General features: G+C 30.7%; 2 protein-coding genes and 1 non-coding gene across 3 annotated transcripts; 1 reads left to right on the forward strand and 2 right to left on the reverse strand.

Moving 5' to 3' along the window:
* Nucleotides 1–4109: 4109 nt before the first annotated feature.
* On the forward strand, nt 4110–7593 carry LOC137818226 (GDSL esterase/lipase At5g33370-like). Its single transcript, XM_068621515.1, has 5 exons — nt 4110–4525; nt 5035–5162; nt 5318–5560; nt 6839–7091; nt 7255–7593. Exons 1-5 carry the CDS (start codon nt 4273–4275, stop codon nt 7485–7487), a joined length of 1110 nt encoding a protein of 369 aa, XP_068477616.1. The 5' UTR covers nt 4110–4272; the 3' UTR covers nt 7488–7593.
* TRNAN-GUU (transfer RNA asparagine (anticodon GUU)) lies at nt 6533–6606 on the reverse strand. Its single transcript has one exon. It is a non-coding gene; the product is annotated as a tRNA-Asn (tRNA).
* A 2420-nt stretch (nt 7594–10013) lies between the features above and the next one.
* Nucleotides 10014–13189, reverse strand: LOC137819367 (laccase-7). The gene is made up of 6 exons (XM_068623187.1): nt 12942–13189; nt 12700–12851; nt 11732–11976; nt 11511–11639; nt 10442–11404; nt 10014–10297 (listed from the first exon to the last, which is right to left on the reverse strand). The coding sequence occupies exons 1-6, from the start codon at nt 13023–13025 to the stop codon at nt 10167–10169; spliced, it is 1704 nt and encodes a 567-aa protein (XP_068479288.1). The 5' UTR covers nt 13026–13189; the 3' UTR covers nt 10014–10166.
* Between the last annotated feature and the right edge of the window lie 1281 nt (nt 13190–14470).

Genomic DNA, 14470 nt, shown 5'->3' on the forward strand with positions numbered 1-14470 from the left:
TGCACTAAAAAATCATTAAATAAAAATTAATTTTAAAGACTAAACTAATAAATTATTATTTAAGTAAATTAAAGACTATAAATTAAAAAAATTATTAATATCTAAATTAATTTTTATTATTAATATAAATTTATAAAATAATTTTTATTAACTACCAAAATTTTAACTAATTACTATTTCATATTCTAAATTAATCTCTAATCTTTTATACACTAATTTATAATCTAAAATATTAGACTACAAGAAAATCATGAAATAGAAACCAATTTGTAGAAACCAAAATAATTAGTTGCAATAGTAACTAAATTAGAAACCATTTTAGAAATTAAAAAAAAAAATTGGTTTCTAAATTAGTTTCTATTATTTTCTATTATTGTTAAATAGTTTCTAAATTGGTATCTAATTAGCAACTAAGGTTTTAACTACCAATTAATTAGCAACCAAGGTTTTTGCTACCAAATTTAGAAACTAAATAATTGGTAGTTAAAACCTTAGTTGCTAATTAGATACCAATTTAGAAACTATTTAACAATAATAGAAAATAATAGAAACTAATTTAGAAACCAATTTTTTTTTTTAGTTTCTAAAATCATCTCTATTTTAGTTCCTATTGTAACTAATTATTTTGGTCTTTAAAAATTGGTTTCTATTTCATGATTTTCTGGTAGTGTTAGTAACTAAAACTTAAACAATTAATTTAGATATTAATACAAAAATTATTTTATAATTTATTTGAATAATAGAAATTATTTTAAATATTAATAATTTTTTAATCACTAATTTAGTATTTAATTTAATTAATATAATAATTAATTTTATTTTTTTAAAAATTTAATTGGTATTTATTAATTTTGTAGTGATGTACTATTGGTGGACCATAAGAACTGTGAATACGTAGATATGTGGTATGTATTATCCATATTTTCTTATGAGAATTTATATCCAATAAAAACACTGCTACAACCACCCTGTACAATGGGGCAGCAGTACTTGAGCAAGCAACTTCTGAACCAACAAAAAGTAGATAATAATAACTACGATAACAAGTGCATAAATAAGCCAAGTAAAGAACAGCTAGGTGTAGGCCATGTTGCATTTAAAGTTCAGTAATATCAATATAATTGAAAATTGTTACTTTCACTCGTCATGTAACAATACAATTCTAAAATTATTCCATTTATTCAAGTAAAAATTTATTTTCTTTTTTAGTTATAACATAGTGCAGAACTGTTAATATCAGCACTCAAAAAAAAATAATTGTAGCAAGTTAAGTCCATTTAGAATCATTTATTACATTACCACTCAGTCACAACTGTGCACATGATGGTTAAATGATATTTACTAAATTAAAAGTTAGCATTCTCACCTCAGTGAAATAAAATACCAAAAGTTAAGAAAGTAAAATTTCATTCGTATGATAACTTTTAGAAAGAAAGAAAAAAAGGAAAACATTTGGTGACACTTATAGATTAATCTTTTGGATTGGATTATTTTTGCGTGCTTAATTACCAAACTTGTTCTTTAAAGGAGAAGACAATGTAGTAGTTCAATAATCTTAATGCAAGTTATCAATTCTCTACCTCAATAGAGTAATCTTTTAGATTGAATTTGTATTATGTAATTAAGTGTTAACAAAAACATATCCTTTATATAATAAGACAAGACACCACGATTAAGGAATAAATGGGATTCGTTAATGTAGATGTTATGGAAGCAGTACAAGAGTTTCATTATAGTGGAAGATGGCCCAAAGGTACCAATACTTCAATTGTCACCTTAATACCTAAAATGGAAAAATATCTTAGTAATGTGCATTTATAAAATTATGGAAAAATTGTTGGCTAAAATTATCAAATCAGTTATTAGGAAAGTGATAGACAAAATCCAATCAGCTTTTGTCATGAGGATAAACCTCTAGATAATGTATTCAGGTGATAATGAAATTGAAAGGAGAAAAGTTGTGATAATGAAAGTTGACTACGAAAAAATATATCATTCAGTCAATTGGAAGTTTCTAAGTTATATGATGGATAAATTAGGGTTCAACAAGAAGTGGATAGGTTGGACAAGAGAATGTTTAGAATATGCAACTATATTAGTATTGGTAAATAGGAACCCCACAAAAGAGTTTAAGTCCCAAAGAGATATTAGGCAGGTGATCCATTGACACATTTCTTATTTCTTATCGTGGTTGAAGAATTCGCATGAGTAGTTAGACAAGTTGTAATGTCTCAAAAACTAAAGGGGAGTAAAAATTGGTAAAAAAATAACATTAAAGTGTGTATTTTGCATTATGCAAATGATATCCTATTTATCTATGAGGATAAAATTTAGAACATTTTGACTATAAAATGCATTATTCTAAGATTCTTTGATCTTGCTTTGAGTTTAAAGGTTAATTTTCACAAAAGTAGATTGGATAATATAGGAGTTCAAAACAATATTGTTGATATGTATAAACTATAAAAATTTGTTCTTTCCGTTCGATTATTTAGGAATTCGTTCGATTATTTAGGAATTCCTATAAGAGGGAACCCTGAGACGTGGGAGCCTATGCTAAAAAAGATAAGAAAAATGTTGAGTAGATGGAAAGGTATACATCTCTCGTTTGTAGGAAAGGTATAATACCAACACTTTCTCTTTTCTTTCTATCTTTCTTCAAAGCCCAAAAAAGGTTATTCAAGATATCAGGAGAATCGAAAGTCAACTTAGGTGAGGTTGGGAAGAGGATGGTAGGAAAATACATTGGACTAATTGGATAATATATATAAATCAAACGAGGAAGGTTTAAATGTTAAATATATTCACGAATTTAATGTGGCCCTCCTAGAAAACTGAAAATGGAAAGTAATGCAGGAGCAAAGCGAGATATGGTTAGAAATTATCAAGTCAAAGTATGGAGATTGGAGACAAATCAATTGTAGAGAAAATACTACTTATTACTTAGTAATCATATTTTAACACTCACCAAATAAAAACATCCACTTGACATCCGTGAATAATATTTTAATAATATTTGTTTTATTTTTTAATTTAATTAATATATATTATTATATAAAATAGGTTGTTAAGTGAGTATAATATTTATATAAAGTATAATATTTATATAAAGTGTAATTTATATAACATTCTAATAATATTTATTTTAATTTTTAATTTTTTTTAAAAGTGTAAAAAAAATTATTTTTCAAAAAATATATATAAATGATGGAACACGTGTAGAAAATAATGTTACTTTGTCATTTAACTAGCTGCCAAAATTCAGAGTAATGGTGTCTAATGTCTTTGTTTTATATAAGATTAGTTATAGCAGTTCAAGTTTTAACTTTGAATATCTTTGTTTTATATAATCAGAAACATGGTGTCTCACTTCCATCAATTTCTACTAGTTCGAGCATAATTTCTCCATAAAAGATACTTGTGTTGCAGTAACTATAAAAGCTACCTGATTTCTGATTTCTTGTTCATGTGCAGTATCTTAGCTGGAGATATGTTAGTTGTGCAAGAACCATTAATCGCTGGGCCAGGTTGCATTTACACGCAGTAGCTGTCAAAAGAAATTGAAGCTCAGTAAATAAATTCTATAGTTAGTTTTGTAACAGTAAATACCGGACGAGCCATGTCACTCGGTATCTGTGACTGATCGATCGATCGAAAATACATTTAAAAAAAAAAAAAAAGTAGATATAATAAATAACAGTTAAGACAGTTACAAGAATTTACGTAACACGTTCCACCAAAGCTGGTTAATGTTTCCAGAAATCAAGAAACCTCCCTAAAAGTAAGTTAATACTGATATATGATAAATTCGACTCATTACAACATATTGTTCATGATAAACAGTGTAAGATACGTTTTTAACTATTTCTTAATATACAAGAATTTTACATATACTTACTACTCGTCGGAGTATATTTTGCAAGTTAACTTCGATTTAACACCAACAAATTAAAGAAAAAAAACTTAAGATACGAAATAAGAAAAAACTTTGTGTACGATAAGTTTACAGGTTAGAGAGAGACTTTGTGTAAATTGTTCTAAAATTAAAAAATTTCGAATAACGTGACGACTTTAGTATATGTGAAAAAACTTTTTCAGACACTATAACTACACCATTTCTTTATCTACTAGTGGTAGCCAAAGGCATTTAATTGGTCACAACAAAGACGAGAGCATTATATAAGCCACCTAACTTCTCGTTAAGCTGCAAGATCACAGTGGGAGATTAGAATAGCATTCACCATTGTTTCTGGGTTTCTTCGTGACATTCCGATGGAACACAACACCAAAAGGGTTGTTTCTTCTAAATCTATATTTTTATGTGTGGTTTTCACCTTCAGCATTGTTGCTCCAGAAGCTGAGGCACGAGCATTTTTCGTGTTCGGTGATTCGCTTGTGGACAATGGGAATAACAACTACCTAGCCACCACTGCACGTGCCGATGGATATCCTTATGGCATTGACTCAGCCTCTCACAGAGCCTCTGGTCGTTTCTCCAATGGCCTCAACATGCCTGACCTTATCAGTTCAGTCTTCATCATATCTATAAATTCTACCTCTTTTCACTTGCTTTATTTTCTTCATATTTATTTTGGGATGAAATTATGTCACTCTATATATTTTTATCTTCATATTCTACCTTTATTAATAAGTTAAAGGTTTGTTATTGAATTACTTCCACTACTAAAAATATTAATGTTAACCTCCCAAAAATTCCACACAAAGACTAAAAAAGGAGACACTAAATGATAATTAGAGTGAGTTTAGTGTCCCTTTTAGTGTTCCAAAGTTCTTTCTGTTTGTTTTTCCTTTTCAAATTGATGTCATGATGGTTTGCATGTTATCCATCTGCTGTTTGTGAAAGACTGTTGTTTTAGTGTGAAATATTGTGGGTTATTTGTCAAGGTGTATAAGGGTTGAATCACTCTTAACTGGTACAAATTTATTTATTTTTTCTTGTTGATAAAAAAAACGAGTAGATAATCTCTATGAAAGCATGTACATGTATGTAAACCGTGTGATGCATGTATTCAGGTGAGAAAATTGGGTCAGAACCCACATTACCATATCTGAGTCCAGAGCTGAATGGTGAAAAACTGCTTGTTGGTGCAAACTTTGCTTCTGCTGGAGTAGGAATTCTCAATGACACAGGATTTCAGTTTGTAAGTCAATTTTAGTTTCATCGGTTTTAGTAATAACTAGAAGACAAAGTTACACTTTAAAGTATCCAGATTTAACTATTTTTGTCTCTCCATGAAGCTGTGAATTAAAGCAACATTAAAAAAGGGAAAAGTATCTAAGAATGTTGATTTTGCAGATAAACATTATCAGAATTAGAGAACAATTGGCATACTTCAGACAGTATCAGCAGAGGGTGAGTGCGTTAATCGGAGAAGAACAGAGTCGAGATTTAGTGGACAAGGCATTGGTTCTGATAACCTTAGGTGGCAATGATTTTGTGAACAACTATTTTTTGGTTCCTTTCTCTGCAAGATCTCGCGAATATGCTCTTCCAGACTACGTTGTCTTACTCATTTCTGAGTATCGTAAGATTCTTGTGGTATGTTCATCCTTCTATCTACTCTCCTTGCATTATCATGTTAGGAAAATATACAGGAAGAAAATGAAAAATTAATTGCAACCAGTAATATTTTTTACTGATTTTCCTAACTATTTGAAAAAAAGTATTCAATAACAAGTACATGTATAACGTTTAATATCTTAGCAATATGAAAAATGTGAAAAATTATTTGCTGATAAGAATGGTTAGAAAAAAATATTATATATGAATGTTTTGCACTAGTGAAGGTCCTACATGTTATGGTCATGATGGAAATGTAGAGTTTGTGAGGCAAGCATGTTAAATGATGAGATTAATTTGGTAGTTGAAGGAAGCATTCAATAGTTGAAACCAACACAAATTGTGTCACTGAAGATGCAGCATGAGCAGTAGTGAGTCTATATAAATGCGTGCTGTCACTCTCTATCTAATATTTTTATGCTATTTAATGCGAATCTAGGGTTTTAAATTTGGGCAGTGGAGACAGTAGCTTCTATAATATTGCCAGTAAAAAAATACATTTATCTCTGTAATTTTAAAAAATACATTTTCTCTACAATATTTTTAGTGTATCTTTTAATTCTTAAATAAGTTACACACGAATTTATTGCATAAGCAGAAAAGAGAATAAAATAGAAAATTGAAAAATTGTTCAATAAAAAAATATACACAAATCACCACATTAGAATATGAAAACAATGATTTGGTATTTGTCATAACAAATAAAAAAAATTGAAAACAATGATTTGGTATTTGTCATAAAAATAACAAATAAAAATAAAAAATAAAAATAACAAATAAAAATAACAAATAAAAATAACAAATAAAAATAACAAATAAAAATAACAAATAAAAATAACAAATAAAAATAACAAATAAAAATAACAAATAAAAATAACAAATAAAAATAACAAATAAAAATAACAAATAAAAATAACAAATAAAAATAACAAATAAAAATAAAAAAGAAAACGCTAGAAGGAGGGGTTGAACCTCCGACCTTGTGGTTAACAGCCACACGCTCTAACCAACTGAGCTATTCCAGCTTACACATTTATACTTTTTTATTACTTAAATTAAAGTTATATATTTATATTAAAATTTATAATAATAATTTTAAAAACTAATTATACTCTAAATAATTTATAATAATTTAGATTAATTTTTGTTGGATGGAAAAGAAATAAATACGGTTATCTTAAAATATTTCCATTAGTATGATAGTTTTTTTTTTTCTGATAAATAAGTGTAGTAAGAAAAAGAAGGAAATAAATGCAGGACCTGTATGAGTTGGGAGCACGACGGGTTCTTGTGACGGGAACGGGACCATTGGGTTGCGTGCCGGCAGAGTTGGCGATGCACAGCCGTAACGGAGAATGTGCGACGGAGCTGCAACGAGCCGTTAACATGTTCAATCCTCAACTTGTCCAACTCCTGCAAGAGCTCAACGCTCAAATTGGTTCCCACGTCTTCATTTCCGCAAACGCCTTCGCCATGCACTTGGATTTCGTCACTGACCCTCAAGCATATGGTACTCTCTTTCACCTCTTATATACTTTAGTATTTTAACCCGTATACAAAATCTTAACCAATCTAGTTACACCTGACAAACACAAACAAACATAAACAAACAAACCAGAATGTATTCATTGAAGCATATTCATGATCCTTTTTATTGTTACTTTGATGAACAGGGTTTGTTACGTCAAAGGTTGCATGCTGTGGTCAGGGAGCATACAACGGAATCGGACTCTGCACTCCTGCTTCTAACTTGTGCCCCAACAGGAATCTCTACGCCTTTTGGGACGCTTTTCATCCATCGGAGACAGCAAACAGATTGATCGTTGATAAGTTCATGACAGGCTCCACCGACTACATGCACCCCATGAATCTTAGCACAATTCTTGCTTTAGATTCTACCACCTAATCTCTTCCCTTATCTCCACACCCACTTTCTACAATATTACTCTATTTTTCCTCAATGTTCCAAACTATGACATTAATTAATTAACTAGCACTTTTTAGTCTTCTTACTACAATTTCATCAAGAAACTATAATTAAAAAAAAATCAAATATTGGTAAATCTTGCTTGTTAAACACGAATTTGCAAAGAAAAAAAATCATGTTTATACACTAGGATTTGAGTTTGATTAGATTAAATTTTTAAATTAAAGTTAAAATCATATATTAAGAAGATGACGGGAAGATGACTATGACTTTAAATTTTTTGTAAAATACACTGAAGTACATAACTTTAGGTGTCTTATTTTTTCATTAAAATCGAGTTTGATAAAAATAAATTTTGTGTATATTTTTTTTTTCATTGTTGAATTAAAATCGTGTATATTGTTCGCATACTTCACGAATCAAGGCATTTATACACATTACCTATGGACTTAACGACTTAAATTGTGATGGAAACAAAATTAGTGATGAAATTCTGGAATTGATTTGTATTTTCAACTTTTAAATTGAAACAAACTAGATCAAACAATTGCAAATAACATCAACCTTTACCAAATAACATCAACATTGCTCTGAATACCCCATGATACAAGTTGAGTTAAGTTGTGAAACTTGATTTTACTTTGAGTTTATTAATGGAATTAGAGATAAGGTGGAATTCAATAAAGATTGTCACTGGACCGTCTAAGGAATGACTGTGTGGAAAATTGTCCAATCTATTTAAATACTTAGAACCGAAAAAACGTATAACCTAGAACAAATCTCTTTCATAAGTTTTTTGAATTACCCAATTTCAAAATTTACCAAAATACTAAATCATAGCAGAAAATCTAAATCAAAACCAAACAAAAAAAATCCAACAATGTTTTATTCACCTAATAATTGTATTTATTTTCTGTCTACTATAAACTTCTTGGTAAACTGAAGGAAAAGGGTATATGTTTCCCCTTCGAGGGCGAATGATAGAGCCCCATAAACAGTTGCACGTAGAAAAGAATTGTGGGAATACCACCATAGGTACCTTCTTGTCCTATTATGTTATTCTATACATGTTTTTTATCAATATAAAATAAAATAAATAAAAAGAATACTTTTATGTATTCCAACCCGTATATAAATATCAAAAAAATCCTATTTAGGGAAAAATAAAACAATCCAAAACTCAACAATATAATTCTAACCATAAACCTCATATATACCTATGTTATATATATCTATAGGTATACCTGTTGGAGATCCCACATCGACTAGAGATTAGAGTCTTTCATTGTATATAAGTGGGTGCAAACCTCAACCATTTCGAGCCGGTTTTATAGGGTTGAGTTAGACTTTACTTCGTAATAATACCTTCCACCAGGTTGTATTGGACATTGAGTTACAGATTCAGGACCATCTACCCAACCACTCAAAAGTTGAAAAATTGCATGTGTACATACATCATGAAAGATACCTAAATACTTAGAATTACCCATTATGTATAATATTATAATAATAATACGACAACAACTGCATGCATAGTTGTCCAATAGTTAATATTTTTGTTATATATTTTTTTAGTCAAACATTATAACAGAAATGTTAGTTACATTTGTAGAAAAATTGGAAGAAACCTGAGTCTTTTGTTTTGGATTTAGTTTTTCAAATGATTGAAAAATATGTCACAAGAGGCCGGTGGGAAAGAAAAATCTATTTTCATTAATTTAATATATAGGGTGATATAACAGTTTTTCTCACTTTAAAAAACCTTGACTTAGAATTTACTGTATAAAAGCACTTTAAAGAAGAAAAAAAATCTCTTCACTCACGCGTGAGATTAGTCAACTTCAATATTGATGTGTGTTTTTATTCTTAGTACGTAATCATAAAGAAAATCTCCAACTGAAAAAATACCTCAACAAAAAATTTCATTGCTTAAAGCTTTTAGTGCCTAGCGTTGATTGAGTCTATTTTTTTTTTTATGTTATTTTTTTATTTTTTATTTTGAGTCTATATTACCTTGCCGTATTTGTTGATGTTTTATTACTCAACATAATCAAGTTGTAATTTTGTATACGCGTTGTATACGTAGACGTATCCACAACCTTGGTTAGTAAGTATTCTTAATGGAAGTCAAAATATACGTGCTTTTCAAATTGAACCAAATTACATATTTTGGTAACAGCGATAGCTTTTTTCAACAACATGTTGTTTTATATTATTGGCAATTGTTTTCATAATATATATTTCAATTTGCTTAAAACTGAGATACTAATTTAAGGGTATAATATAAATATTTGTTCTTTTTTTTTTTTTTGTTAGTATAATCAATCTTATTTAAATATTATTTATTTTATTGAGCTATTTTAGGGTAATAGACACTACTTTTAGGAACTTTTATAATTACTATGTGCATTTTAAATATCATAGACACTATAAGTGTTGTTTTAATTCACGTTAAGTTAACGTGTTATTTAAGAGATGAAGAAAAACAAGAAAAAAAACGTGTTATTTGTTGAAAGAATAACCCAACTTTGATGATGGTGTATTACACTTTATTTTTTTCTGAATAAAGGAAATGAAATTAGAAATCCATATTAGAAAATAGTAATGCTATAAACATTGACCAATAAATATATATATAATTTTTTTTATGAGCAAAAATCAGCACTTGGGAAGATCAGAAGGAGGTGGTGGCACCGAGAACGAAGGAGTGGGTCCATTCTCAACCTCAAAAGCCATAGCTAGCCCCCACGGCAAATGAGTCTCCAAATGGCAATGCACAAGCCAAACACCTACGTTCAAAATTATACACACCAAAATCAATATAATTCTTATTAATTATCACTATTATCATCATTATAATTTTTTTCTTTCTAAAATATTTTTTTTTTTTATAGAAATAACGGTTAATTAGTTGATTGAAGAAATGAACGAACCTGGATTATTTGCTTGGAATCTAATGACGGACCAACCTCCGACGGGCACAGAAATGGTGTTACGAATTTGAGGGTTCACAAAATTGAACTTGGGTTCGTCTCTAGTGGCGTTGTAATTCCCGAACCCTTGAGCCAAAACATGGAAGTTAAAACCGTGAACGTGAATGGGGTGGTTCTCCGTCGTAATGATGCCGGTGTTCTGAAGCACAATCTCAACCGTTGAGTTGAACTTCAACGTCTTCACCTTCGTTGATTTCGGCGCGATTTGGAACGCGAAAGTCTCACTCGATACGTTTGGGTTGACGTAGTCAAACTCAACCGGAGGCCGATTCGGAAAATCCCTGGTGTACACGCCGTCGACGTCGCCGCCGTAAGACGCTTCAAGCATCGATACCCCTCTGCCACGTGGCAGCACGAAGGACTCGTTGTTCATGTTGGCGGAGAGTGGGCGCGTGGACCCACTGCAGCCTCCCGAGAAATTGTTGCACACCGTGAAGCCAATCCCGAAAGTGACGAACATGTGCTCGTCCACGTGGCGTGGCACGGGGACCCAGTGCGGCCCGCCGGCCAGGCCCGTGATGTTGGTGTAGAAGCGGTGGGCTGTCGGGGTGTCGGACTGGGCCGGGAGGTCTGGCATGACGGGCTTTGCTGACGTGGCATTCTCGTAAATGATGAGCCCTCGGGTGATGTTGGCGTTGATTGTTATAGCAGGAGCGGAATGGTAAGGGGTGAAAGCCATGTAGTAAGAACCGCGGGGTTGGTTTGTTCTGAGGAGCACGTCAACGGTTTGACCCGGAGCAACCACCACAACTTCGGTGTCGTAGTGGTTGGTGTAGGCGGCGTCGATGGCTACCACCGTTAACGTGTGGTTCGCTACCTTGAAGAAGTGTTGCGCATTGAGTGCAGCGTTGATGATGCGCAGCATGTAGGTTTTTCCTTGCTTCACTTTCACCTCGTACGTTCCTGAATAAATCATGAATAAATCATGAACCAAATTGTTTGATTTTGGTAAAATTCTCATCAAACTCAATCATAGTAAGAAAAAAAAAAATGTGTAGAATGGAGTTACCATCTTGAGAGCAGTTATACACATCGCTGGGTAAACCGTTAATTGTATACGCATCTGACTGCTGTGGTGCCCCTTGGGACTCCGTTGCATTGTGCTCAACCTCTACAACATTAGCATTCCACCACTCACCTGAAATAATTTTAAAACATCTCTGTAATTTGAAGTTCTGCAGCTATAGAAGCAGTGAGATATGGGAAAAAACACATGAGAGGAAAAAGTACCAAGCAGAATAGGGAGTTCTTGGTAGACTTTAGGAAATGGGTAGGAGTGTCCTTGGCGAGGGCGAATGAAAAGGGCACCATAGAGTGTAGCACGTAGAAAAGAGGTGTGTGCATGCCACCAAAGTGTCCCTTCATGTCCCGTTAGGTTAAATCTGTATGTGTAACTGCTGCCGGAATGTATTGGGCATTGAGTTACAAATTCAGGACCGTCTGACCATGGAGTTAAAAATTGAAGAATTCCGTGCCTGCATAGTACATTGTAAAACGATTCCAAATTTAATTTTACATGAAGACAAATTCATTATGATTTTATTGATATTTTATTGTATACAACTAATTATAAACTTTTTTTTGAATAATTTTATAAAATTTAGTTAGATTTTACTTTTTATATGATATTAAAATGATTTAGAAATTATGATTGAGAGAGTTTTTTTTGGGTTAACTTACAATTCCAAGTGTTTGTAAATGCTTTAAATATTTCCTTTTCTATATATATATATATATATATATATTTTTCTTTAATCTCCATAATTCTCACATGTTTATATTTTCAAAAAATGTTATACATATATATATATATATTAATCTTTAAAAAAATTAAAAAGATCTTTCAGTAATATATATATCTGCATTTCAACTATTTATACAAAATAAAAATACTTATTATTTTTTATTTTTGGACCGTGTGAGAAGAGAATTTTGGTGTTATAACATAAATAACAAATTGGTGTTAATCTCGAGGTGAATAAGTAATTGGGTTGTCAACTTTTGGGGGTTACTTTCAGATAAAAATTTTGACATTTCTACTGTTCATTAAGAAGGAAAAAAGAAACGAAATAAAACAGATATCACAAGTTACTGTTTAATTCATTGTTAAGGTCAAACCGCGTTTTGTTTGCATAATATACACGTGTTTCTATGGGTTTTATCTATTCAATTGTTGAGAGAGAGAAGAGTTGTTTTACCAATGAAGACTAAGATTGTAGGGTGATTTGTTGAACACATGAACAACAACAGTGTCACCCTCTCGAGCGTTGATTGTAGGTCCAGGTAGGGTTCCATTAACGGCAGTGATCACTTGTTGACGACACAAACGTTGCACAGAAATGTCTTCCACCTACGTAACCACAACACAAAACCTTAGTAAAACAATGCAAACATTGAGTGTCCCATGAAAAGGAGAAGAACGAAACAAACTCATTCGTACATTGAAAGTGTGTTCCACAATCGCAGCATGAGCCAATGAAGAAGCTAGCACAAGAGCAAGAACACAAAACACAAAACATTTCATTTTGTAATAATGTTAGTGTAGTTTAATGAAATGAATGAATGTCTTTTAATATGCTCTGCAACGAATACGAGTCCAATATATATATAGATTAGACCTGGTTTTGACTATTCAAAAAAATTTGCGTTCTTGGTGTGGTTGGAATATTTGCAAGGTTTTTGTTTGATAGAAGCAAAAGCATTTGAATTTTCATCAGATAAATAAGGGTAAAAAAATGTACACAGAGATTATATAATTACGATTCGTCAATAGCTCAGAACTTTGACCTAATCGCGATCTTTGAACGTACTTTGTTTCTGACTATATGTGGGTAGGAAAATTATAATACCATTGTTTATTTACCGCTTGATATGGTAATGCACCATGTTTTCATTTTATCACGTTTTACAAAAAAAAAAAGATAAAGACATGGTAGTTAAGGTAATACAAGTCATTACAGAAACAATTTCTTAGTAGATTTGTTCATTGAACTGGGTAACGTGCTTGAGAATAATTAGTAATAGTCAACCTAACGAAAGTCAGAATGCCATCTTCAATAATTCAAAAAATGTTCAGAGTGAAGGGGAACAAAATATTACTGTTATATATATATATATATATATATATATATATATATATATATATATATATATATATTACTTGACGAAAAATGAAGTTTTTCAATACAAAACCAAATTCATTAAGTATGATAAGAGATTAATATAATTAAGCATTAGCTAATACACTCTTAATTATAATCTAAAATCTTAATGTGATCCAATAACAAAGTGTCCATGGTAATCATATAAATAGTTACACATTTCGAGAAAAATATACGTAATCATCACAAACTAATTTCACCAAATATCGAGATCTTGAATTTCGGAGTGTCCTAGGTACTATCTGAACTTGTAGTTTACAAAGATAATGAGAAAAAGAGTGAAAGGAGAGTTGTGAAGTTATTTCGAGAAAAGTAAAATAATTATTTTAAAAATAGAGAAAGTAGAAGGAAAGTAATCGTTCTCTTCGTCCCAACTTATTCGAGAGCATATATAATTTTTGAAGTCAAATGAGATTAGTTTAATTACGACAAGTTATTTTTATACGGTGTTGTGAATAATTAATCAAGAAAATGAGAAGTATATTATTATACTATTTGCTATGTAAATAACTTGTAAGGATTGATTTAATTTCCAAAAGGAAAACAAATAGAATTTTATGGATTTGTTTTACTTTAATGTCATAAATATTTTGAATTTAAATATGATAAACCAAACTCATATTTACCAAGTCAATACATTTCAAAATTTAAATTTATAAATATAAAAACATAAATCTCATTACCAGTTCAATTGCATTTGTATATAAAATTAATTCTGTGTCTAGGATAATGAATGTAATTAACTAAGTTTCAAATATTTTTTTTTAGAAAAATGATTTTAAAAAGAAGAATATGCAAGTATCGAAGT

Source organism: Phaseolus vulgaris, chromosome 10, assembly GCF_000499845.2.
Source record: "Phaseolus vulgaris cultivar G19833 chromosome 10, P. vulgaris v2.0, whole genome shotgun sequence".
In the NCBI taxonomy this organism is placed as follows: Eukaryota; Viridiplantae; Streptophyta; class Magnoliopsida; order Fabales; family Fabaceae; genus Phaseolus; species Phaseolus vulgaris.

Coding starts and splice junctions, on each gene's coding strand:
- LOC137819367 (XM_068623187.1), bottom strand. CDS start 13,025: ATGAAATGTTTTGTGTTTTGTGTTCTTGCTCTTGTGCTAGCTTCTTCA. Junction 11,405..11,510: donor GTATAACTGCTCTCAAGATG/GTAACTCCATTC, acceptor TGATTTATTCAG/GAACGTACGAGGTGAAAGTG. Junction 10,298..10,441: donor ATTCCAAGCAAATAATCCAG/GTTCGTTCATTT, acceptor TTTTGAACGTAG/GTGTTTGGCTTGTGCATTGC.
- LOC137818226 (XM_068621515.1), top strand. CDS start 4,273: ATGGAACACAACACCAAAAGGGTTGTTTCTTCTAAATCTATATTTTTA. Junction 4,526..5,034: donor CAACATGCCTGACCTTATCA/GTTCAGTCTTCA, acceptor GCATGTATTCAG/GTGAGAAAATTGGGTCAGAA. Junction 5,163..5,317: donor ATGACACAGGATTTCAGTTT/GTAAGTCAATTT, acceptor TTGATTTTGCAG/ATAAACATTATCAGAATTAG.